General features: G+C 40.0%; 2 protein-coding genes across 7 annotated transcripts in view; both read left to right on the forward strand.

Moving 5' to 3' along the window:
- Positions 1-24,086, forward strand: part of ZNF451 (zinc finger protein 451) — a 114,004-nt gene extending 89,918 nt beyond the window's left edge. For 3 of the 6 annotated variants that reach the window (XM_064597732.1, XM_064597731.1, XM_064597734.1), the window contains one exon: positions 5,940-6,149. Coding sequence is in view for 2 of the 6 variants with exons in the window: in XM_064597731.1 (XP_064453801.1) it covers positions 5,940-5,986 (47 nt within the window). In the remaining 4 variants the exon portion in view is untranslated. Of the gene's footprint in view, positions 1-5,939; positions 6,150-21,383; positions 21,497-23,600 lie in introns of those variants that run through there. The other 3 variants (XR_010413661.1, XR_010413660.1, XM_064597733.1) reach the window with 3 other exon arrangements.
- BAG2 (BAG cochaperone 2) lies at positions 9,669-25,050 on the forward strand. The gene is made up of 3 exons (XM_045867058.3): positions 9,669-9,877; positions 21,384-21,493; positions 23,601-25,050. The coding sequence occupies exons 1-3, from the start codon at positions 9,765-9,767 to the stop codon at positions 24,017-24,019; spliced, it is 642 nt and encodes a 213-aa protein (XP_045723014.1). The 5' UTR covers positions 9,669-9,764; the 3' UTR covers positions 24,020-25,050.
- Positions 25,051-26,536: the final 1,486 nt, after the last annotated feature.

Here is a 26,536-nt window from a genome sequence, read left to right on the forward strand (position 1 = left end):
AAATCTTTATCCTTACTGATTTTTTTTTAATCTAGTTCTATCAGGTATTGCAGAAGGGATAATAAATTCTTCATCAGTAATTGTGTATTATTTTTCTCTTTGGTTCTGTCCGTTTATTCTTTTGTATTTTGAAGTTTTTAACTGAAAAATTCTCTTATATTTCTGATGTGTCTTCCTAATGAATTGACCCATTTATCATTATGAAATGTTCTTTATCTCTGGCAATACCTTTTATCATGAAATCTTTTTTTTTTTTTTTTAAGATTTTATTTTTGAGAGAGAGAGTGAGCAAATGGGTGGAGGTAAGGGGAACTGGGAGAGGGAGAGGTACATCTCTTATAGACACCATGAAGTTCAGTCTTACTTTTTGATTTACTGTAACAGTCTCTACTTTTAAAGAATGGATTATTTAGTCTGTTAATATTTAATTTCTTACATGGTTGAATTCTTGTCTGCCATTTTGTTTTCTCTTTGTCCCCTCTTTTATCTTTTAGTTCCTCCTTTCCTACCTTCTTTTGGATTATTATAATACTATATTTCACTGTATTGTGTGTATTTAGTTTTTACAGATTTATTTATTTATTTATTTATTTGGGAGTGAGAGAGAGCACAGGGGGAGCAGCAAGGGGAGAGGGAAAAGCAGACTCCCTGCTGAGCAAGGAGCCTGACATGGGGCATGATCCCAGGACCCCTGGGATCATGACCTGAGCTGAAGGCAGATGCTTAACCGACTGAGCCACCCAGGCGTCCCTAGTTTTTACTATTTTAATAGGTCTATGGGCTTTTTAGCCCTTTGTATTAATTTTTATGGTTGCTGTAAAGATTTACAATGTATATTTTTTTGCTTTTTATAGTGTATTGAGTGCTACTGTACTCCACTTTATCTAAAATGTAGAAACCTTCCAGTACTATAGGTTAGTTTATGTCCTGCCCCCAAGTCTCTATGCTGTAGTTGCCATATGTATTACATCTACATGTATTATAAATTCTACCAGAAAATCTTATTTTTTTGCTTTAAACAGTGCTGTGAATTTTAAAGAAAGAAAAGAAAAAATATGTATCCTTCTACATTTATTCACAGCTGCCATTTCTAGTGACCCTTCATTCTTTCCAGTAGAGTTTCCCTCTAGTGTCATTTTTCTTTCATCAGCCGTAAGGATTTTTTTATTTTTATTTTTTTTTATTTATTTATTATTTTTTTAAGATTTTATTTATTTATTTGAGAGAGAGAGAGCATGAGAGGAAGGAGGGTCAGAGGGAGAAGCAGACTCCCCGCCGAGCAGGGAGCCCGATGTGGGACTCGATCCCAGGACCCCAGGATCATGACCTGAGCCGAAGGCAGTTGCTTAACCAACTGAGCCACCCAGGCGCCCCCATAAGGATTTTTTTAAAAAAATTTTTTATAATATTCATTTTGCTAGTGAATATTCTTTTTTGCTTATATGAGATATCTTTATTTTTCCTTGAATTTTGAAGAATGTTTTCTCTAGCTTTAGAATTCTAGTTGACAAATATTTTTTTTCCTTTCAACACTTTAAAGGTGTCCTTCTGTTGTCTTCCAGCCTCCATTATTTCTCATGACAAGTCACCATAATTTATATTTTTGTTTCCCTGTATGTAACGTGTCCTTTTTTTATTGTTGCTGTTTCAGTATTTCTACTTTGTCCTTGGATTTAAGTAGTTCTTGATAATGCCCCTAGATGTGGTTATCTTTGTATTTATCCTACTTCGAGTTTTCTTAGTAATTATATGTTTCCCCCAATATTAAGGATTTTTTTAAGTAATCTTTACACCCAGCGTGAGGCTTGAACTCACAACCCCAAAATTAAGAGTCATGTGCTCCACTGACTCAGCCAGCCAGGCACCTGTTTCCCCCAATTTTAGAAATAATGGGTTGAAATTTCCAACCATTATTTCTTCATAATTTTCTGCCCCACTTGGTCTTGCTTCTTTTGGACTCCAGTTACACATATGTTAGGTGGCTTTAATTTATCCACAGGTGTGTGCATTTTCTTCCGATCTTTTTTCTCTGTTGGATTTTTTTTTTTTTTTAAAGATTTTATTTATTTATTTGACAGGGAGAGACACAGCGAGAGTGGGAACACAAGCAGGGGGAGTGGGAGAGGGAGAAGCAGGCTTCCCGCAGAGCAGGGAGCCCGATGTGGGACTCGATCCCAGGACCCTGGGATCATGACCTGAGCCGAAGGCAGACGCTTAACGACTGAGCCACCCAGGCGCCCTGTTGGATTTTTTTTTTAAGATTTATTTATTTGAGAGAGAGAGCACAAATTGGGCAGGGGCAGAGGGACAAGCAGACTCCCCGCTGAACATGGAGCCCGATGCAGGGCTCCATCGCAGGACCCTGAGATCAGAACTTGAGTGAAAGTGAGACTTAACCAACTGAACCACCCAGGCACCCCTTTGTTGGATAATTTCTGTTGTTCAAACTTCAAGTTTATTAATACTTTTTTCCCTACCTTCTCCAGTGTAAGCTCACTGAGTAAATTTTCCATTTCAAATACTATATTTCTCAGTTCTAGAATTTCCATTTAGTTGGTTTTTTAAAAACTGATTCATTTCTCTGTTGAGATTTCCTATCCATTCATCCTGAAGTCCATGAAAATAGAACTTTTCTAAAATTCTTTTCTGCTAATTCCAACAGCTTGATTATCTTGGGGATTTGTTTCAATTGGCTGCTCTTCCTCTTGACTGTTGAGTTACATTTCTTTTTCCTTTTTTGATGTTTATGGATGTTGTGGATGTACATCACAGATTCTTTTGATTCTGCTGTTTTTATCTGAGGAATGTTGTTTTGTTTTTTTCCAGCAGTTACCTTGCTAGACCTATACTCCACAAACTCTGCCTCCTCCACATCAGCAACAGCTAAAATTGCTTACTTCTTTTACTTCCCACCTGTTATTTTTCACTGAGAATCTTAGATCCTCTCCTTTGTGTGCACAGTTCAGAAGTCCACTAAGAGTCTAGATTTGGAGGATCCTATCTTCTGTTGCTTTGTTGTTTCTTCTGGGATACCTTTCTTTCAAAACCTCCCTTCCCTGCAGCTTCACTTTCTAGCTTCTATGACTGACCCAGACTCTCTATGATGCCTTAAGCCACAGAGTTTGGCTTTCTGGGTTAAGTTCTGTTACCTTGTCCCAAAAGGATTGATGAATGCCCCGACACAACAAAACCATGAAGCTGCACGTTGAACCCTGTGCAGTTTGCTTCTTTTGGTGATCAGCTTCTGTCCTGTTTCTACCTAATTTTCGTTGCTCTCCAGTGTCTTAAAATAGTTTATAATTGTTGTCTTTGGGAGGGTTAATCCAACATAAGCTACACCACTATTATTAGAAGTGGAACTATTTAATTGTTTTTGTTTTTATCATCTTTTAACTGTCAGATTTAATTCATAAAAGTTCACTATAGACAATATTTTTTATTCATTTCTGTTTTTTTAGTTTTCTTTTTCTTTTAATTGGTTTGTAAATTATATAGTTTCTAGTTTTTGTGGTTATATTGGCATTTTGCCACATTTTATTTATATAATTTAAAGACTAAAGTATACCTACAAAGTGTCTGCCTATTTATGCAACAATAAAAGGACTCTAGAACACTTCAGTTCTGATCCTTTCCCCCCAATTTATATGCTGGTATTCTCCAGTGTTTAGTTCTGTGTGTGTATATGTGTATTGTATAATGCACACAAAAATTGTACAAAACATCTCACAAAGCTGGTAACCATGCGTCAGGTTAAAAAAATAAAACATCACCAGCACAGTAATTTGCTAGGGCTGCCATAACTACATACTACAAACTAGAAGGGTTAAAACAACAGAAATTTACTGTCTCATGGTTTTAGAGGTTAGAAAACTAAAATCAGGTTGTCTGTAGAGCCATTTTCCCTCTCCTCGCTTTTAGTTATTAACAGGCAATCATATGCACTCCTTGGTTTATAGATGCATCACTCCAATCTCTGCCTCCATCATCATGTGGCCATCTTCTTCTACCCGTGTGTCTGTCTTTACGTGGCATTTCTTTCTTATAGGGACACCAGTTGTGTTGGGTTAGGGCTCAACCTAGTCACCTCATCTTAAATTGATTACACCTGCAAAGACCCTATTTTCAAATTAGGTCACATTCATAGGTACTAGGGATTTGGACATGTTTTGGGAGGAACATAATTCAACCATAACAACCAGTACTTTAGAAGTATCCCCCTCATTCCCTCTTCCAGTTACTTCCCCTGTACTCCTTCCCAAATGTTAGTGGCCACTATCATGTCTTGAAATACTAGTTTAGTAGTGCTTGATTTTGAGCTTTATTTAAATTGCATCATACAGACCATCATTGTCCAGTAGAATTTTCTGTAATGATGAAAATACTCTATATCTGAAGCTGTATGGTTGCTAATAGTCACGTGTAGCTGTTAAGCACTTGAAATGTTGCTTAACTGAGGAACTGAATCTTGAATCTTATTTAATTTTAATTGATTTAAAAATAAATAGCCACACAGAGTCAGTAACCATCATATTAAGACAACATGAGCATGGTCTGTACCTTTTTATGTCTGGATGCCTTTTTTTTTTTTTTTTTTTTTTTTTAAGACTGATTTATTTGAGGGCGCCTGGGTGGCTCAGTTGGTTAAGCGACTGCCTTCGGCTCAGGTCGTGATCCTGGAGTCCCTGGATCGAGTCCCACACCTGCTCGGCAGGGAGTCTGCTTCTCCCTCTGACCCTCCCCTGTCTCATGCTCTCTCTCATTCTCTCTCTCAAATAAATAAATAAAATCTTTAAAAAAAAAAAAAAGAAAGACTGATTTATTTGAGAGAGACCAGGAGAGCGGCCGGGAACAGAGGGAGAGACAGTCCCAGGCAGACTCCATGCTGAGCACGGAGCTCGACATGGGGCTCCATCTCACGGCCCTGAAATCATGACCTGAGCTGAAACCAAGATTTGGATGCTTAACCCAACTCCACCACCCAGGCACCCCTAGCCTGTAGTATTTTAAATTACAGAAACATAACACCAGTGTTCCTGCTGAGAGGAAGGTGTAGCTGCATCTTAGAGGGATCACTGGTACCTATGAACCAAGGAGACCTCTGAGAGACTTTGGACTGGATGGGATGAAATAAATCTGGTGTGAGAAGCTGGTGAAGGCCAGGAAATGGAGAAACACTTGTAAACCCAAGAATGTCTTTCTTGTTCACTATTGTATTCCTATTCCTGGTATACAGTGGGCATGCAATAAATATTTGTTAAATGAGTACATATATACAATATATGCTTCTCAAGACATTATATAGCCATGAGTTTCACTCTTTGCCTGCGATGCTAGAAAGTTTAAAACGAAATTGTTAATGCCTATGAGATTTTGGCATTTCATGGTTTTGCCTATTTCTATTTTAAGTCTTATATGTATTGCCTCAACTGATTATTTGTCAGTGATTCTAGAAGTTTGTTGACTTTTTTTTTGAAGATTTTATTTTATTATTTATTTATTTATTTGACAGAAAGAGACACAGTGAGAGGGAACATAAGCAAGGGGGCGTGGGAGAGGGAGAAGCAGGCTTCCCGCTGAGCAGGGAGCCCGATGCGGGGCTCGATCCCAGGACCCTGTCATCATGACCTGAGCTGAAGGCAAATACTTAATGACTGAGCCACCCAGGCACCCCTAGAAGTTTGTTGACTTTTGTCCCTAAATGGAAATAACTTGCAAGTTCCTTAGTAAGCTTATATGTTAATTCAATCTGAGGTTATATCCAGATATTCATTATTTGAAATACTCAAGTTTTATGAAGAAACTGCCAAGTCATCCTAGTTTTCTCAACTTTGTATTTCCTTTCCTTCTTGAACAGACAGATGTAGTTGATGAGATTTACATAAAGCACATTTATTAGTTTTCTGCCCTAAATATTAAAATTCTCTGTTTTGTTAATGCAGATGTGGAATTAGAAGAAGCTATTAGAAGAAGTCTTGAGGAAATGTAATTATAAAGATATTACCACACAACATCAAGTGGCCTTGAAGAGACTCAGGATAATGAATTCTTGAGTTGGTTTTCTAAAGGAGACCAGAAATCTGTTAGTACAAATGTATTTGGAAACATGCTTTTTTTGCTTTTGCATCTGATATTTGCTTTGTATTTTTGTGCTATTTTGCAAAAATGTACAGAGGAATAGAATACATGTTCATGCAGATATAATCATGTATTCTAATATAGTTATCACAGTTTCCCAGTTAACTTTGAATTTATATATTTAGGTTAAAAAAACTAAAAAATAGAGAAGCTCTTGACTATTGTTTATATGTTTCCCAAATAGCATTAGTTGTTTAATTTTATTTGTACTGTACAGATGATTCTAGTTTATTTTTTTAGGAGTGAAAATGAATATAAATAAAGCAGTCATAGCTCAGTTTTTCTGTAAATTCTATTATGTGGCACTAATATAGAATACCTTTGAGATCTTTGTTTATGATTATTAGAAGAGAGTAATGGAAACTGATCATGGAAACAGATTAAAAACTTTTACCAGCAATGTTCTTTGTGGGTTTCACTCAGATGTATCGTCCTGCTTTATTGGAGCAGCACATTGCTGGAATTAAAAAAAACAAAGAAAAAAAACCCTAATTTCTTTGAAATTATTAAAAAGAAACCTTTTCCATTCCTTTTACCTGCTTAGGCTTTCGTGTGACTTGTATTATCTAATGTTTAAAGGGAATGATGTCAAAATGTTTGCATAGAATTAAATGTATTTTTAATAACAGTCTTTTTTTATATATATTTGTGTAAACATAATATTCTTCCAAAAAATAATGTTGATGGTTTACTCAGGAGTAATCTTCCTTAACCTTTAAAATTTTTATTTCATTGGAAGTGTCTTCATTTTAATTATTCATTAAATAAATTGTCAGTTTCCTACATTTGGTATTACACATTTAATTTTTAAATGGTCAGGCTCCATTGTGAATAATAAAAAACATTACATAATTAGAAGACGAAGAAGGGCTTGTCATACTATCTGTGCGTGTGCTTCATGACCAGAAATGTCTTCCCTAAAGATTTTAAGTAGTAATTACATACCAAACTTAAAATTTTCTATAAATATATATTTGTCTTTAAAACAAAAAAATCATGGCTAGAATTTTCTTCCTTCTCTGCAAATTGATATTTTAGTGTTAAATGGCATTACTGGTTTTTTTTTATTACTATAATCTTTCCAGTCCACATTGGAAACAAGTATGTGTTTTTATTTCTTACGATGTCAGTTCTGTCCTACCTGCTTGCATTTTTTTTTTAAGTAGACAGACATGTAGGTTGAGAATTTGGCATTTTTTCAAAATGACCACATTATACTTTTAATTTGTATGTTAAATCTTCAAGCAGGGTTTTAGGAGATAGTCATGAGCTAGACCTTAAAGACATCTCCACAATCTTGCTCAATAGTGAGGAGCAGAGAAAGGATGATCCAGAAAGAAGAGTGGTGAAACAGATGTGGGGGAAGAGAAATCTACACCTCTTTGCTAGAGGTGCCACACACATATGTGATATACACTGATGTTCTGTTAAGCTTTTGTGGTGTGTATAGTAATAGAGTAGAGAGTAAATGAAGTTTTTTTATATGACAGTGAAGGAATATTTCATCATGACCCTTAAAAAAAGATAAATGGGTTGTTTAGTGTTTTTATTAATAATTGTCACTGATTGTATTTTGATTTGTTAAGCAATTAAAAATCATTTTAAGATTACTTCATAATTTGAACTTAATTTAGACACAAAGAGGAGAGGTAATCAGTGGATGATATTACAGAAAGTTAAATGGATTATTATCAAAAGTAAATGTTTCCAACATTGATAAAGATGTGTATCTTTTCATTACATCATTCATTTATTTATTCATTCACTCCCTCACAAAGTATTGTGTACTTACCATGTGCCAGTGACTATTCTAAGCACTGGGGATATACCAGTGAGCAAAGCAAAGCCCATACTCCTTTATGGAGCACATAACGGGGAGAGAGGGTTGGATAGAGTGTTATCCATTATTATCATAAGCAAGTATATCCAATGGTGGTAACTAATGAAGGCAAATAGAGAAGGGAAAGATTATATTTCTGAGACTGAGTGGTGTGATCTGGCTTTTTGGGAAGGATTACCTGTAGTTATTATATTGAGAACATACACACCAGAGGCAAAAGTAGAAGCAGGAAGACCAGGTAAGAAGATGTTGCAGTAGTCCAGGTGAAAATTGATGGTGGCTGGGACCAGAGTGTTAGCCGTGGAAATGGGGAGAAGAATCCTAGTATATTCTAAAAGTAGAGCTGAGGGGATTTACTTATGGATTGGATCTATAGGATAGGAGAGAAAAAAAGAGTCCAGGATGATTCTAAAGTTACATGATAGACTTTCTTTTTTTTTAATGAGAGAGAGCATGAGAGGGAGGAGGGTCAGAGGGAGAAGCAGACTCCCTGACGAGCAGGGAGCCCGATGCGGGACTCGATCCCGGGACTCCAGGATCATGACCTGAGCTGAAGGCAGTCGCTTAACCAACTGAGCCACCCAGGCGCCCCTACATGATAGACTTTCAAACTATTCACAACATGTCTTTGGATTCCAAGTCTGTGTTGTGATAATGGCAAAATATATTTAATGAGGTCAAATAATCCCCTACAAAAATAGTTTATTAATATGTAGATTAAGTTCAGAGAGAACTGGAATCCAGACTGAAGGCCCTCATCTCTGTTCAAGTATTTAAATGGCTTTGATCTCAGATTAAAGGTTGTGATTCAGCTTATACTGCTATTATCATTTTACGTGCCCTGTACATTCTCATCCTGCAATACGAGGCGTTTGGCTATAATGACACGAGAGCAAAGAACAAGTTTTTAAGTACATAAGTCTATACTCCCAATCCTGTTACGCTTTTACTGACTTTTATAGTATCTGCCCTAGTGACTTGCCGCACCTTTTTTAATTAACAGGAGATTTAAGTAAATTGGGTGTGAAAGACAAAGATGGGGTAGCTTTTTTTCCCCCTGTAAGCTTCAGTGGTGTCCAGGCTTTCTTTATTCCCAAAGGGACTGGTAACAAGACAGGGTCAGGCAAGTACGGACTGCCAAGGAGCTGCGCTTAAATGCTACCTGTGCCACAAAGGAAACTTTCCTCCCCCATCAAAGGATTTTTAATGGTTTTGGTTTTGCCGTGAATTATGGGCGCTGGGAGAAACTAAGCGAAGCCGTCACCGAGAAATACCCAGAGCCTACCGTTAGGTACCTTCGCGTGTGGGCAGTTGGCTACATTCAGGCTGCAGTGTCGGGGGCGCCCAAGAGTAGGGGGGCTGTTCTGGGGGGTCTCCCTTGGGCTCAGGGTTGGTCCACAGTTGGGAGAGGAAGATCCACGATCGCGTTAGGCCCTCCCCTTCCTGCGTTCGCCCCTCCACGTGCCTCGGAGGCCGCCTGGCTTTGCTCCTCTGGCCCCGGGGCCCTGGCGGCCCACCCTCGACGCCCGGTGACCAGCGAGCTCCCTCCGTCCGCCGCAGCCGCTCCCTGCGGGCACCGCAGCCCCGAGCCCGGCAGGCGGCGCGCCTGCCCTTGTCTGGCCGCGCGGCGGCGGCGGCGGCGGCGCGTCCTCCCGGGCCGCCCCCCGCGGGCGTCAGAGGGAGGCGGGCGCCCCGCGCGGTGACGGCGACGCCTGCGGCCGCCGGCCTCTCCAGTCGCCGCCGCCGGAGAGGCCGGGGACCTCTTGGCCGCCCCGCCTCGGAGGTTCAGATGGCTCAGGCGAAGATCAACGCGAAAGCCAACGAGGGGCGCTTCTGCCGCTCCTCCTCCATGGCCGACCGCTCCAGCCGCCTGCTGGAGAGCCTGGACCAGCTGGAGCTCAGGTGAGCGGGGCGCGGGCGGAGGCCGTGCGCGGCGGGCCGGCCCGGCACAGCCCCGGGCGGGCTGCGGCCGGACAAGTTGCTTGCCTGAGACTGTTCTCCATGGAGATGGGGCAGTTTTGCCCGGCGCTTGGTGGATTTTCCTCTCCGAGAGAAAACGCATTCGATTTAAGTAAAAACCTGTGAGCGCATTATGGGTGGCCCCGTTCTCATCACCAGACCTGAGCGTTTGGGAACGGAGAAAAACCAGAGAAGGTAAAAGTTACGGTGACGTTATTTGAGGTGAGAGACCGTGACACTCCGGGTCTGCAGAACTTCTAGAATTTTCTGAGTGCCAGTATGTGGTCTTCCCAGATGTTTTTAACTTACTCTTTTCCTGTTGTGCATTTTTTAAGAGCGGCAGCAGTTTAGTGGTCCCCGGTGTTGAGTGATAAGTTTCTTTCCTCCAAAACACAGCAGAGCAAAAAAGAAAAAATCCAGGAATCTGTCTGATAGCAGGGATTAGGGAGGAATAGGACTGCGGGGTGAACAGTGGCTGGGTGCTTGGTGGAGTAAGACCCTGCAGCTTTCATTTTCCCCCTCAGCCCCGGCATGCTGTATTTAGCCATTCCGTTAGTTTCTCAGTATTTATTGTGTACCTCCTTCCATAGAAGACACCTTCTTGAAAGTGCCAGTCATTGGCCTGAAAGCATAAGATGGGGGTTTTTTCCCCCCCTTTACTGAATAAGATTTTATTAATATACAGTGTTGTGCTGGTATGCAGTTTCTAAATAATGTAGAGTAAATTTTGGAAATCCTTGTTTCTCTTAACAGCGTATGAAAACTTTTATGTACTTCCTGTAAACGTTTATATCTCCAAAGTTACTGTGTAAATTGTGTGCAGGTGTAGTTAAATGAAAATCTTATTAAGGCCCCCCAGCTCCTGGAAACTACAGTTTTTCTCCCCCACAGTTTTCACCAGGTTCTGGGTGAGCAAAGAAACATGTAAGCCAAAAATTTTAAGAAGCAGTGCATGTATGTCTTTATCTCCCTCAATTTATATACCAAAACAAGAAGAGGTGTTTGTCAAGAAAGTGCATTAATAACCACAGTATATCTCAGCAGTTGAGGCATTCATTATTATTATTACTCTGAGAAAAGAGTCAGAAAATGAGAAATTCTCCATCCACAATGATTTCATGGATGACAACAGACAGAGAAACCTGAGCCAAAACCACATTCTGGGGTTCTGCTCAGAATGAGACAAATGGAGCAAGAGAAAAGTAATGCTTCCCCATGGTTGAGCTTGATGCGTTTACACCCCAGAGAAAGTGCAACAAGACTGAAGATCAGTAGTGTGCCTCTGAGAATAATACTTCTTTTCAATGTAGCAGTATTCCAAGTAACTCACATATCTCCCCAGGTATTTAGAACTTTGAGGGTGTGTTCTTAACCATTTCAGGGCTCTCTCTCTAGTCAGAAAAGATTTTTTCTGAAAAGAAATAGGAGGATGTTGCCCCTCCCTTCTTCAAGCTGAGTCATTCTCAAACTTGAATTAACACCTCATGTTAGGTACTTGAAAGCCTCTGGTTTTGAGTATTCGTATATTCTAATGTTTGATTAATCTGAAGTGAATTGATTACTGTATACGAGTGATTAAATTATAACTTGCTTAATTAGCCCTTGAGTTGAGGAGGAAGGACTGGTTAAAATGTGCAAATTACTGATTTTAAGGACTTCTCTAGCAATTTTAGACTTTTGTAAGCTTTGTTTCTTAAAAAAAAAGTAATACTGATCTAAGGAAGTGTTTTAGAAGATAGTAAAAATAAAAAAAAATGCTAATGATGATCCATTAAAGTTCCTTTGAAAGCACATGGGCCGTGTCACAGAGCACCATATTGTTAAGAACTAGCATCATGCCTAGAAGATTTATTTGTAAAAGAAACATAGGTAGGGGAGCCTGGGTGGCTCAGTCATTGGGCATCTGCCTTCGGCTCAGGTCATGAAACCAGGGTCCTGGGATCAAGCCCCGCATTGGGCTCCCTGCTCAGCGGGAAGCCTGCTTCTCCCTCTCCCACTCCCCCTGCTTGTGTTCCCTCTCTTGCTGTGTTTCTCTCTGTCAAATAAATAAATATTGATTGATTGACTCATAAAACAGTGTTTTAGGTAGAATAAAACACTGTAGTTTAATACTTAAAAGTTTACGTGTAGTTCCTCAACCATACTAATTTTGTCTATTGTGGTAGAACTTCTTCCATATGAAACTGAAGACAGAATTATGCTAGATGCTTTATGACCTAGAATATGAACTACTGGTGAATGTGATTTTTTAAATGCTTTAAAATGCTTGGCAGCATTCTACGTATCATTGAAGGAATTCCATTTGCTTCTATTACTTTACCACGACACTAGCCTCTTTCTTGACTCTACCTCATCTCCTTTTTTCCTTCCTCCTGAAAAGGTGATTCCCTTCTCTCCCAGTTTTTTTTTAAGATTGTATTTTTATTTGAGAGAGAGAAAGAGAACAGGGTTGGGGGAGCAGAGGGGGAGAGAGAGGGAGGGGAAAGATTCTCAAGCAGACTCCACACAGAGCCCCATACAGGGCTCGATAAACACAACCCTGAGACCATGACCAAGAGTCAGACCCTTAACCGACTGAGCCACCTAGGCACCCCTCTCACCCTGTTTTTTGACCAATTCTAAATGGTGTCAGATTTTTGCATTCATCAGTGGCTCAAGACACCTTGCTTATTATTATTACTTTTTTAACAATTACCATAATTTATAAATAATACATGCTAACACTGATTCATTAAATGAGCAGTGACTCTATACCAGGCCCCATTCCTTTGTGGAAGTTACTATCACCTCCATTCTCCAAATGGGAAATTGAGGCTTAGGAAGTTAAATGACTTGTCTAAGGTCCCCCAGCCTAGAACCCAGGAAGACTGGCTGTAGAGCTTAATAATTCATGCTTGTATTCTCTTAAAGTTAGATGTGTCTTATTGTTACCAAGGTTTGCCTCTTGGTGGGTGTCAAGCCAAAAGACACAACCAAACCAAAGAATAGGAAAAGAAAGGGTTTTTACTTGCAACAAGTAAAGGAGAACATGGGGGATCTTTCCCAAAGAAGCATCTCCCGGAACAACAAAATTGGGGAAGTTTTAACTGAGGGTGCATACATGTTCATGAAGAGGCTTGCACAGTGGGGAATACAGCATGGAATTGGGGTGACTAAGTACAAGCCAAAGTCATGAGGGCCGGGAAGGGTCAGCATGATCAGTTCTCTGGCTCCAATTGGTCTGGTATCTGAGTGCTCAAAGGGGTTTAAATCCTACAGAGATAATCAGGAGTGTGCATCAGGTCAGTCTTCACTTCTGAATATGATTAGGCTGTCTCCTGGCCTCGTGGTGACTGTTCTTACATTCTTTCACAAGATGGCTGGGGGCCTAAAATGACTCTTCTTATGTCAAGAAAGCTATGTCTGTCTTTCTTTACCCAGAGATCCCTAACTCTTTCTGCTTACAGTATTTCAAAATGTAGGAGTAGTATATGGATGAATATATGATTTTACTGAAAGAGGTGAAAATTCATTTATTTATCTATTTATTTACTTTATTTTTTGAAGATCTTATTTTTAAGTAATCTCTACACCCAACATGGGGCTTAACCTTACAACCCAGGAGTCACACGCTCCCACCAACTGAACCAGCCAGGTGCCCCTGGCTGGAATAAAAATTCCATTTAAATTGGTTGTCAAAATCGGGGCACCTGGGTGGCTCAGTCATTAAGCGACTGCCTTCAGCTCAGGTCATGGTCCCAGGGTCCTGGGATCGAGCCCCACATCGGGCTCCCTGCTCGGCAGGAAGCCTGCTTCTCCCTCTCCCACTCCCCCTGCTTTGTGTTCCCTCTCTCACTGTGTCTCTCTCTGTCAAATAAATAAATAAAATATTTAAAAAAAAAAAAGTTGGTTGTCAAATTCAGTAAATATCAAACACCTACTGATTGCCAAGTACTGAGTGGCTCCTAGAAGGCTCTGGATGGTAAGGAAGATGTTTGGGATATGGGTTGTGGAGGATGGCAGAGGGGAACATGGTAGGACTGGGAGATTGATTGTTCACCAGTTTCCCGAAACTGGTCATGTTGTAGCTCCTTCCCCCTGCTATCAGCCATCTGCAGTGACTTCTTCGGCATCCAGGGAATGAAGGGTTGGGGGTGGGAGTGAGATGGATCATTTGGCCAAAAGTTTGCTTAAAGTTTCTTAGGGTGTGCCAGTGTCCCAGGAGTCACAAAACAAGTAACATCATAGTTAATATTGAACAACAGCCTGTAATTTAAAAGAGCATTTCTTACATACATTGTCATTTGAACCTTACAAAATCCTTTGAGGTAGAGGAGGGCACATGTATGTTATCTCTTTTAGAAATGAAGGAACTGAGGTCCAGAGGGATTGAGTGGCCTGCCTAAGGCCACAGTACTGATGAGTAGCTCCTAACACCAGTCCCATTAAACACCAGCTCCATTTTTATATTAAAGGGTCTCAGTGGTCAGTGTATTTTAATACTTGGGTGATGATTAGGAAAACTTATTCAAAATCTTACATTGCCTAGAATATAAGTGATCATTGTAGCGTTCTTTAGATAATAAGAGTATTTTTTTAAAGATTTATTTATTTAATGGGGCTCCTGGGTGGCTCAGTCGTTAAGATTTATTTATTTATGAGTGAGAAAGAGTAGGGGGAGGGACAGAGGGAGAGAGAGAGAATCCTGAAGCAAACTCCCCTCTGAGCGCAAGAGCCTGATGTGGGTCTTGATCCCAGGTCCTGAGATCATGACCTGAGCCAAAATCTATAGTCAGGCACGCAATGAACTGAGCCACCTAAGCACCCCATGAGAGTTTTTTTTTTTTTAATTTTTAATTCTAATTCCAATATAGTTAATATACAGTGTTATATTAGTTTCAGGTGTACAATATAGTGATTCAGCAATTCTATGCATTGCTCAGTGCTCATCAAGATAAGTGTACTCTTGGGCGCCTGGGTGGCTCAGTTGGTTAAGTGACTGCCTTCGGCTCAGGTCATGATCCTGGAGTCCCAGGATCGAGTCCCGCGTCGGGCTCCCTGCTCTGTGTATTGACAGACACTTGGGCTACTTTCATAACTAGGCTATTGTAAATAATTCTGCAATAATCATAAAGGTACATATACCCTTTCTAATTTGTGTTTTCATATTCTTTGGGTATTACCCAGTAGTAGTGTGATTATTGGATCATAGGGTAGTTCAATTTTTAATTTTCTTAAAGATTTTATTTTTAAGTAATCTCTACACCCAGCACGGGGCTCAGACCCACAACCCCAAGATCAAGAGTTGCACCCTCCACCAACTGAGCCAACCACGTGCCCCCATTTTTAATTTTTTGAGGAAGCTCCATACTGTTTTCCACAGTAGCTATACCAGTTTGCATTTGCACCAACAGAGCATGAGGGATCCTTTTTTTCCTCATCCTCGCCAACTCTTGTTTCTTGGATACAAGAATATTAAATATGAGATGGGACTATGATTTTAAGAACTTGTTTTAGAAATTATTTTTTGGGGGGTGCCTGGGTGGCTCAGTTGGTTAAACATCTGACTCTTGATCTCTGCTTAGGTGTTGATCTCAGGGTCATGAGTTCAAGCCCCATGTTGGGCTCCACACTGGGTGAGGAGCCTACTTAAAAAAAAGAAAAAAAGAAATTATTTTTTTCAAATAAATTCATGATGGGAGCATTTACCTGTTCCTTTCCTTTTTATGAAAACAGCAATTCTTGTTATTTATAAGCCTGAGTTCATAATGGTAAGTGTGTCATAAATACCATGAAGCTTATGTTTGCCAGCACCAATTCTTAGACACACCACACGTGTTAACTCATAACGGTTTTAGTCAGTGCTGTCAGTCATTGTGTTAAACTCTTCACCTGCTTTATTTCAATCACAACCACTCGCTCATTATCCCTTTTTCATAAGTGAGGAAATTGAGGCAAAGAGAACTTAAGTAACTGCTCAAGGGGGGCGCCTGGGTGGCTCAGTCGTTAAGCGTCTGCCTTCGGCTCAGGTCATGATCCCAGGGTCCTGGGATCGAGTCCTGCATTGGGCTCCCTGCTCTGCAGGAAGCCTGCTTCTCCCTCTCCCACTCCCCCTGCTTGTGTTCCTGCTCTCGCTGTCTCTCTCTCTGTCAAATAAATAAATAAAATCTTTAAAAAAAAAAGAAAAAGTAACTACTCAAAGGATACACAGCCAGTAAGTGGCAGAGCTGGTTTGAACATCGTGACTGAAATCTCGGGCCTCTAAGTCTTTCAACCATGTGTCCTTTTGATAGCTAGGCTGCAGAGATTTGTGAGGTGTGGGAGACCCAAAGACTATCCAAGAATGTGTACACTTCAGTTTTGCCCTCAGAAGAATTTTCTGACTAAAATTTCTTTTTGTCAAAGCCAGCTTCATCGCAGTTTCATGCAGAGAGTTTTCCAGGAGTACAACTCAGGTCAGTCTTGGTATGAGGAGAAGTTCGTAACCAATTTTGGAAATGTAGCTCTTGTAGGATCTGTTAGTAAAAACAGAACCACCCTTCTCCGCCAAGAGAAGTGTTGTCAAATGAGGTGTTAAAAAACATGAAGGATAAGGTGAGGTGATCCAACACTTGTCTAACCAGAGTTCCAGAAGAATGGAAGACAGGGAATATTTGAAGATACGATGGCTAACAATTCTCTAGAACTAAATGGAAAGGTTGTAAACAGATTTATATGTTGAGATGAATTTAAAGATCTCAGTGGCTGAGAAACAGTACAAATATTACTTAAACTAAGTAGAGATCTAGGTTCAGCTAGAGGGAACAGCAAATGTCAATGGTGCCAATAAACAAACCCTTGAAATGTTTACATTCTGAAGAATGGCATTTTATCTTTGCTATGAAATGAAAAAGGTATACATAAAAATGTATTTGAGAAGTCCAATAAAAGATGAAATCTGGTTTTCACAGGGAAAACGCCCTGGCAATTTCTAGCATTGGGGGAAAACCAAAAAACCACAAGACTCAAAATTTCCATCTGATGTGTTCTGTATTTGGTCTCATTTAATGGCAAAATATCTTCCTTATATGATCGACTTACTTTTTTTTTAGAGTGTCTCCTTTTAAACCATTTTCTTGTTAACAACTCCCTGAACTTGCTGTTGTAACGTGTGTAAATGAAGCCTTCTTTTTTTGAATAACATTCAGTTCTCTATCATTGTACATTTGAGTACAAATTCCAGTGAGTCTTGAAAAATTCATCTCTTTCAGCATCTTCTCATTTACCAATCACATGATTTATCTGTGTCATTTAAGCACTGGAGTCGTGGTTTGTGTTTTTAGCATAAATATTTCATATTAGTGCCAACTCAATCTCTCTCATATTTACTGGGCCCTAGTTTATCTGTCTGAGAGTTTGCTAATGTAAAATGTGTAGGCATGTAATGGATGGTGCTGTAAGTGGGCCTGCTGTTGTATTATTGCCATTTTATATAATACTGTTTTTTTATTGTATTTTCCAGCCACATTTGTCATGTAAGATTCTTACCAGCTCTTTGCTTTTACTGGCTTTTATAAACACAAGGTTCAACATATTTTTAGTACCTTGAGGAACAAAGAGACCCTGTGACTTTGTGGTCTATCAGTGCTATTTTGGTTTCTAACAGGTGGATGGCTGTTGAGGAAACATGTTGCAGTTGGGGTGGGTAGGGGAGGCCTTGAATGGAATGGACATGTGCTCAAACATTAGTGAAGTTGTTCCTTCTGTGCCCACTTACGGCAGCAATCAGGATTAGATCTTCCATGATCTCATGTTTCTAAGGCCGTCTGAATACTGAGGATAAGTCTGTCACTGTTCATTTTGCAAAAACTGGCAACTTATATACGGAGTAATGCATAACAAGAAGTGCCTTGAAAACAAAGCACTTTAAATATATAGGATTTTCTTTTCTCTTGCTCTCATGATTCCACAGCCTTGCTCTTTAGGGACTGGGTATGTTCATATGAATGTGGAGTAAATGTATGTGTGTTTATACTTGGGGGAGTTAGGCAAAGTAGTGCTTCTATAGTTTGATACAGGCTTTATACCAAAAACCTACACAGACGTTTCCTTTAAATTCACGAAAAGACAAAGATGCTCTCTCTCATCACCACAGTTTAATAAAGTAAGAGGACTTTAATCAATACTATAAAAAAATAGAAGCTAATAGGATTAAAAAGGAAGAGATTAAAACTCTCATTTTGTCCAGGTGATATGATTGTCAATCTAGAAGAATCAGGGACGCCTGGGGTTCAGTCGGTTAAACGTCTGCCTTCAGCTCAGGTCATGATCCCCGGGTCCTGGGATTGAGCCCCGTGTCAGGCTCCCTGCTCAGCAGGAAGCCTGCTTCTCCCTCTGCCTGCCACTCCCCCTGCTTGTGCTCTCTCTCTCTCTCTCTGACAATAAATAAATAAAATCTTTTTAAAAATCTAAAAGAATCGGTAGAATCAAAAGACAGATCATTAAAATTAATAAATAAATCCATTACCAATTACAAATGAACCTTACAAAAACAGCATTTCTCTAACCAGCAATAACCAGCAAGAAATTATAATTTAAAATATATTATTCATGGGGCACCTGGCTGACAGTCTGAAGAGCATATGACTTTTGTTTTTTGTTTTGTTTTTAAGATTTTATTTATTTATCTGACACAGAGAGAGCACAAGCAGGGGGAGCAGCAGAGGGAGAGGGAGAAGCTGGCTCCCTGCAGAGCATGGAGCCCTACGTAGGGCTCGATCCCAGGACTCCAGGATCATGACCTGAGCAAAGACAGACGCTTAACTGACTAAGCCACCCAGGCGTCCCAGCATGTGACTTTTGATCTTGGGGTCATGAGTTTGAGCCCCACACCGGGTGTAGAGATTACTTTAAAAAAAAACATTAAAAATAATAATAATAAATAAAATGTATTATTCACAATAACAATATCCACAAAGGATCAAAGCACTCAAAAGAGTCCACAAAGACTACCATTAAGAATACTTCAAAACTCTATAATAAAGAATATAGAAGATCTGAATATATGGAGAGACATTATCATGCCCTTGGATAGAATGACAATATTCTAAAGATGCCAAATTTACCCCAGTTCTTTGACAAACCCAATGAACTTACTCAGGAGTTAATATGGAGAATTAAAAGTCTAAATAGCTAAGTTATCTTTAAAGAAGATTAGAGGGCTGGTTCTCCCAAATATTAAGGTATATTACAAGGCTGCTGCTATTTTTTAAAAATAGGTGTTGGTGTAAGAACAGTCAAATATACTAGTGGATGGAATAGAGATTTCAGAGTAGACAAGCTATAAATCATTGGAGGAAAGATGGATTTTTGGTGGATATAATGTTGGGGAAAAACAGTTCACTATTTGGAGAAAAATAATATCCTTACCTAAACACATACAGGTGGATTCTAGATAGACTAAGACATAAATATGAGAAAGGTAAAGCAATAAAGTTGATAGGAAGAAAGGTAAGAAAATACCGTATGACCTAGGATGGGAAGACCCTGAAGTAAAATTTCAAAAGCATAAACCGTAAGGCAAAATAAAACCAAGAAAAGATTAATTTGATCACTTCAAAGTAAGGATATCTATTCAGTGAAGGATATCCCAGACAGAATTCATATATAATAGGATGGAAGGAGATGATTATGATGTCTGCAACTAATGTGGGATTAATTCCTTGAGTATGCATATCAACAAGAGAACAATAACCCTGTTTAAAAAAAAGGAAAACTGGGACGCCTGAGTGGCTCAGTCGTTAAGCACCTGCCTTCTGCTCAGGTCATGATCCCAGGGTCCTGGGATCGAGCCGGCATCAGGCTCCTTGCTCAGCGGGGAGCCTGCTTCTTCCTCCCCTGCTCCCCCTGCTTGTGTTCCCGCTCTCGCTGTGTCTCTCTCTGTCAAATAAATAAATTAAATCTTTAAAAAAATAAAAAAATTTAAAAAAGGAAAACTAAAATAGGCAAAGGCTATGAACAGGCTAACAAGAATACAAAGAGATGTCCAAAATTATTAGTAATGAAAGACATGCAAACTAAGTACGAACATATCACTGTATACTTAGTAGACTGGCAAAAAATAGAAAGTTGGAAAATGCTGAGTAATGGTAGGGCTGTGGGGACACAAGGATTCCTATGCTTTGCTGCTGGGAATATTGCAAAGGGGTTCAGGACGGGGCCCCCTCCAGAATGTGCCACTTTGGCATGTCGGTTATTTTGAGCTGAAGGCACTTGAGAGCCTGCAGGCTCATGAGAAACTTCTGCCCCTCCCTTAACCACACAGAAGAATCTAAATTAGGGGTCTTTCCCAGAATAAGGGTTATAAGTAGAGATAAATTTTATCTGAGTGGCCCATCTGTATGGCGGGGCAAACATCTAATTAACAAACATCTGCTCTTCTTATCACCCTATGAAGTGTATTCCTTTTCTCTGAAGTCCCAGACCCTTACCCCCTTCTTCATTCAAAATAACACATACCTCATTTTGCCTGACTGTCTGGAATTTCCCTGTCTCTGTGGATTCCCCTTAAGTACACTATTAAATTTGATTTTCTCCTGTTAATTTGTCCCATGTCAATTTGATTCTTAGTCTAGCTAAGGGGACTTTGAGGGGGTAAGAATGCTTGCTTCCTGACAATGGTCTAGTCTGGCCCTTCTGGAAAACAGTGGTAATACTGAGTTAAATTGAGGGTGCACATACCCTGTGTCCCAGTTCTGCCCTGAGATATATCCTAAGGAGATTCTCATTCAAGTCCATAGAGGACATGTATTCAGTGAAGCGTGGTTTTTGTTTTGTTTTGTTTTGTTGTGATGAGAAGTAAGGGGACAAAGTGAGCCATTCCACTGGGAGAGTGGAGGTAAAATCAGGTGGATATACATGGAGTGTTATGCAGTAAGCTACTGACTAGATAGATGTTCACATAGGAAGCTGGATGGTTCCTAACAAAATAATGCTGAGTGAAAAAAGAAACAGTGAGATATAAATTGAAAATAGATGAAAACACAAATATAGATTCTGTTAAGAACAAATACAAAATAGAATGATTGCCATACGAGTGGGGGGGAAAATGGGGGTGGGGTAGGTGGATTTAAAACAACAGAAGATTTTTTAAAAAATGTTAAAGAGGGATAAAGAATTTTTTTAAAGATTTTTTATTTATTTATTTGACAGAGAGAGCACAAACAGGCGGAGTAGCAGGCAGAGGGAGAGGGAGAAGCAGGCTCCCCGCCAAGCAAGGAGCCCGACGCAGGGCTCGACCCCAGGGCCCCAAGACCATGACCCGAGTCGAAGGCAGTTGCTTAACCAACTGAGCCACCCAGGCGCCCCTAAGAGGGATAAAGAGTTTTTGAAAAGTGTTCCTAGTGATCTTTAAACTTGAGTTGGAGCAAGTGAGAGAGATGAGGAAAAGTAAGCTTCCATGTGGTAACTCTTGTTTCCCCAATTTATATAGGGTGGAAGCTTTGAGGGAAGCAGCAACTGCCGTTGAGCAAGAGAAAGAAATCCTCCTGGAAATGATCCACAGCATCCAAAATAGCCAGGACATGAGGCAGATCAGCGACGGTGAGAGCGTTTCCACAGACGGGAGCTCATCTTTTCACTCCTTTGTGGGGTTTAAGACCTGGGGTTTAGGTCCATTTTCGCTTGACTTGGGGAATTCGTACACTTGGCTTCGGCATTTCCCGTGAGCGCGGACTGCAGCTGCAGCTGTCAGTTTATTACAGGAGCCTCTTACCCAGGGGTCACCCTGCTGGCCTGCCCCCTACCTCAAGGGCGTGGCTGGAAATGGTAGAAAAGGCCTCCAAGCCCGGAAGAGGTGGCTTCAGGGAGTAAGGGGCGACGCCTTTGACCTCAGGCTCACACTCCTAACTTCAGTCCCTCAGATGTTACCGGACTGTAGAAGCTGCAAAAGCAGAGAAGACAAAAAGAGAGGGGTTGAGGTGTAATTTAAGGAGAGGAAGGAGAGAAAATGCAGGGGCAAGAAATTATGGGCCCAGTAAAACCCCATTAACGTAAAAACATGCTATCATTTCTATATGAAAAGCACGACTGCCTAGGGAGGAACAGGGCACTCGTGGTTTTCTGTCACTGGCAGCCGTCTTCCTACTTCAGTTGCCCTGGGGCCCCCCGAGACAAGCCAGTGGGCCAGCGGCTGGTGCCAGGAGCATGCAGTCTAACTCCAGGCCCCGAACTGTTCGACACGCACTGCGGGGTCAAGATCCAGCCAGTCTGTTCACCATCCTCGCCAGAGATCGATGAATAGGTAGAGAGTTACAGAACAGGCCAAAGAGGAGATGGCTGACTTTTTCATATAAATAATGAAATGTGGATCCTTTTCCCACCACTGCCTCTCTGTGCTGGCCAAGACTTACACCACTGGCCTGCTTAAATTTCCCTGGCAAGCATGAAGTCAGTGCCTACTTTTCAGGCCAGCTTTTTCTCCACTATCATGGCTAAGTTTGCTCAGCCAAAACTGGGGCATTGTATTCTGAGACACATGCAGAATATGCCACCCCAAAGTATGGCTCTTTGGCATAAGAATTATTTCAAGCCGATTATTTTTGAGAAGCTGCAGACACAGGAGAAGCTCTGAAAACAGAGTAGAAGTCATTCTTTTGTAAGGGAAGTTTAAATTTATAAAGGCTATTTCCATTTGCAAGGGTGCCTCCCTCTGTGTACCAGGAAGAGAAGGATGACTGTAAATCACAGAAACTCTTATCTATGCAGAAGGCCTCTACTAAATCTGCAAAACAACCTTACCTTGGTTTATCCTGCTTTTCCTGGTAACCTCACTAAGGAGGGGAAGGTCTCCCTCCAAGTCTTAGTCCTTAGCTGAACATGGTTTTTAAGATGGTGGCTTGGACCATCCATCTCAGGGAGGTGGGCCATCTCAGTGTCCCTGAAAACCTCCTATGTACATGTGAAGTATACATGTTCATAAGCTTCTGCTTTTTTTCTTGTTAATCTGTCTTTTATTACAGGGTTTCTCAACCAAGAACTCAGAAAGGTACAGGGAAAATTATTTTTCCTCCCCTACATGCACATCCTTATCAAGAGATCCACCGTGTCTGATCTCTTGCTCTACCCAGCACAAAACCCTGGTTATGCACACTATTCACTCTATGTTAAGACTTGATCTCCATCCCAGTTACAAATGCATACCTGCCCAAACATCTTCAAACATGACCACTTGAGAAGTCATCTGATATCCCATGTATAAGACTTTCAGGGAGGGGTGCCTCGGTGGCTCAGTCGGTCAAGCACCCGACTCTTGATTTTGGCTCAGGTCATGATATCTGGGTTGTGAGATCAATCCCCACGTGGGACTCACAGGCTGAATGTGAAGCCTGCTTGAGATTCTCTCTCTCCCTCTCCCCCTTCGCCTCCCCAACCTGCGTGCACATGTGTGCACTCTCTCTCCCTCTCTCTCTCTCTCTCAAAAATAAAAAAGAAAGACTTTCAGGGAAAGGTATTCTGCAACCTCTCTCTGTAATATAATACAGTTCATCAGTTAATCTTAGGTGCTATAGTTTTGACTTTTACCTTTAAAAATTTCATAGCCAAGGTGCTTACAGAAAATAGTTTTAGCCACAAATGAATGCCTTAGTGTTCTCAACATGGGTAAGTTTATGTCTCATATTGATTGATATTTCAAACTTTCTACGTTTAGGTGAAAGAGAAGAATTAAATCTGACAGCAAACCGTTTGATGGGACGAACGCTCACCGTTGAAGTTTCAGTCGAAACAATTAGAAACCCCCAGCAGCAAGAATCCCTAAAGCATGCCACCAGGATTATTGATGAGGTTGTCAGTAAGTTTCTGGATGATTTGGGAAATGCCAAGAGTCACTTGATGTCGCTGTACAGTGCATGTTCATCCGAGGTGCCACCTGGGCCTGTTGACCAGAAGTTTCAGTCCATAGTAATTGGTTGTGCTCTTGAAGATCAGAAGAAAATTAAGAGAAGATTAGAGACTCTGCTTAGAAATATTGAAAACTCTGACAAGGCCATCAAGCTGTTAGAGCATTCTAAAGGAGCTGGTTCCAAAACTCTGCAACAAAATGCTGAAGGCAAATTTAATGAGTTTTGAAACATAGGAGCACTTACAAATAATGACATAAAAATGATTAAACATTTGTTCTTTGTGTTAGGCATAACATTTGATACTGATTGTTGTTTCACATGAGGAAAATATTCCAGTGTCATCAGTTTTGTGAATAACACAATTAAATCTAGAAATATTTTAATTATCTTTCTAGAAGTTTTTAGATTGAATTCTTGTCTTGTATTAGGCTCTAGCACCTAATATATATAATATATATTTTTTACTATTCTGTGGATGAATACTTAGTGTATAGGAGAGAGTAACTGCTCAGCCTGGGCCAAAAGCATCATTATTCTTTCCTGGGCTTTGTCTGGCATAGAGATACTTGGGCACATGGGGCATTTGGTTGACTAGAAATTTTTGACAAACTTACCACTCATCTATTGTTAACTAAGTAGTGTGCTTAAAAGGACAAAAGGAATCACAAAATAAGAACCTTTCCCAACATCTTCTTTTTCATAAAGCACTTTTTTTGGACATCTGTATCAAATTATTTTGAATTTAAGATTTATGCATCTGATAATATGAATATATTTCTTGATATATATGAAAACATGACATAAAGTGTGAAAGAATTCACATCTAATGTTATCACTGTGAACAACTATATGTCCACTTCATCTTTTTCCAAATGCATCATTTCTCTAAATTTTTAATCATTGCAGAAATACAGTGTTGTAACTTGCCTTTTTTAAAAAATGCTGCTATAAGGTCTATTTGTCAACTTTAAAACCTCTATTCTGTATTGTTGTATAATTTACTTCCCCATTCCCCTCATTGGACATTTAGTTTGTTTCCAATTTGTTGCTTATTCCTGCAACATATTTATATACAGAGACTTTTTTCCTTCTTCCTTTTGTTTTTGATTTTCTTTGTATAAATTTCCAGTAGTGGGATTTACTGGGTCAAAAGGTACATACATTTTCATGGCCTGACATATTTCCAAATTTTTTTGTATGAGAGTTACATCAATTTGTACTGTCTTCAGTAATTAAAATGTAGCTCTTTCACTAGATGCTTTCCAGAGTTGAGCATTATTTTTTCTAACATTAGATATGAAATAACTTAATTTTGTTTGCATTTTATTTACTAACAAGGTTGACCAATGTATTGATTATTCTTTTATCTGTGATAAATGAAGCAACTATAGAACACTTTTGTTTGAAGTAACTAGTGCTGTTGATACACAAAAACCTCAACTCCCCTCAAATACTACTTCAAAATGAATACATCATACTCAGTTTTCATGAGAACGTAGGTATTCTTTCACACTGGGGAAAAAAATGTCAATATCCAGATTGGCTTTATATATTTAGATCTCTCAATGCAAACAATATTGAGCTTCATTTTCTAGGCAAAAATGTCAAATTAGTCTCTCTTCATAAAAAGCAATTACAATCTGAGAACATTATGGTTTTGATTACCATTGCTAAGTCTGCCTCACTTAAATCTTTCCATTTCATGGGAAACATCATTCTCATTGATAACTGTGGCAAAGCCTCTTGATTTGTCAGTTGACTCTCATTTGCTATCATCAGGTTCACTGTCAGATAAAGGTTTTCTTTTTGTGCCATCTTTATTAGCTTTTTGAAAATTAAGAAGCAACAATCAAATTTTCTTCCAAGTTCTCAAGGACTGTCAGCATCTTTAAATCCCTTCCACCCTGGGAAATACTCCCCCTTACCATTCACTCACTCACTCCATGTCAGCATAGGACATTTTCTTTTCTTTTCTTTTCTTTTTTTTTAAGATTTTACTTATTTATTAGAGAGAGCACTAGCAGGGAGGAGAGGGAGAAGCAGACTCCCTGCTGAGCAGAGAGCCCAACACTGGGCTCCATCCGAGGACTCTGGGATCATGACCTGAGCCGAAGGCAGGCACTTAACCGACTGAGCCACCCAGGAACCCCAGCCTAGGACATTTTCTACCACAAACTATTCCAGCTCTACCTCCTCAACCTTTGTACTCTTCACATTGTTCTTTTCCCATTTTTTGCAATGGAATTTTATTGGAGGCCATTCATTCTCACTGACGTGAAGAGCTGTGATCTACCATCTCCAAGCTGCTTCAGTCCCTAGCCTGTAGCATTTCCAGCCCTCTGTACCTTGAGCCACATTTACGGAGCAGGGACCTGAATGTGTCGATTCTTAACATTTTTATTTATTATAAGATTGGAAGTGTGGGGTGCCTGGGTGGCACAGTCAGTTGAACATCAACTCTTGGTTTCAGATGAGGTCATGATCTCAGGGTTGTGTGATCGAGCGCCACCTTGGCTCCGAGCTCAGCGCAGAGTCTGCTTGGGGTTCTCTCTCCCTCTCCCCCTGCCCCTTACTTGCTTGCTTTCTCTCTCTCTCTACGCCCCCACCTCTAAGATTAAAAAATCTTTAAAAAAAAAAGAATGGAAGTGTAATTTATTTTTAAATGATGAAACTACCAAGAGTAGTTTCTGTCTGCTTTTAGGTAGATAATAGCTTGGGACTATAATGGAATTCAGAGTATATT

Source organism: Mirounga angustirostris, unplaced genomic scaffold, assembly GCF_029215605.1.
Source record: "Mirounga angustirostris isolate CCGP_5_RB_7025 unplaced genomic scaffold, mMirAng1.0.hap1 SCAF_8, whole genome shotgun sequence".
Taxonomy (NCBI): domain Eukaryota; kingdom Metazoa; phylum Chordata; class Mammalia; order Carnivora; family Phocidae; genus Mirounga; species Mirounga angustirostris.

Excerpts from the sequence above, each read along its gene's own strand:
- BAG2 (XM_045867058.3), top strand. The coding sequence starts at position 9,765 with ATGGCTCAGGCGAAGATCAACGCGAAAGCCAACGAGGGGCGCTTCTGC. Across the intron at positions 9,878-21,383 it reads CTGGACCAGCTGGAGCTCAG|GGTGGAAGCTTTGAGGGAAG; the intron begins GTGAGCGGGGCG and ends CAATTTATATAG. Across the intron at positions 21,494-23,600 it reads CATGAGGCAGATCAGCGACG|GTGAAAGAGAAGAATTAAAT; the intron begins GTGAGAGCGTTT and ends TTCTACGTTTAG.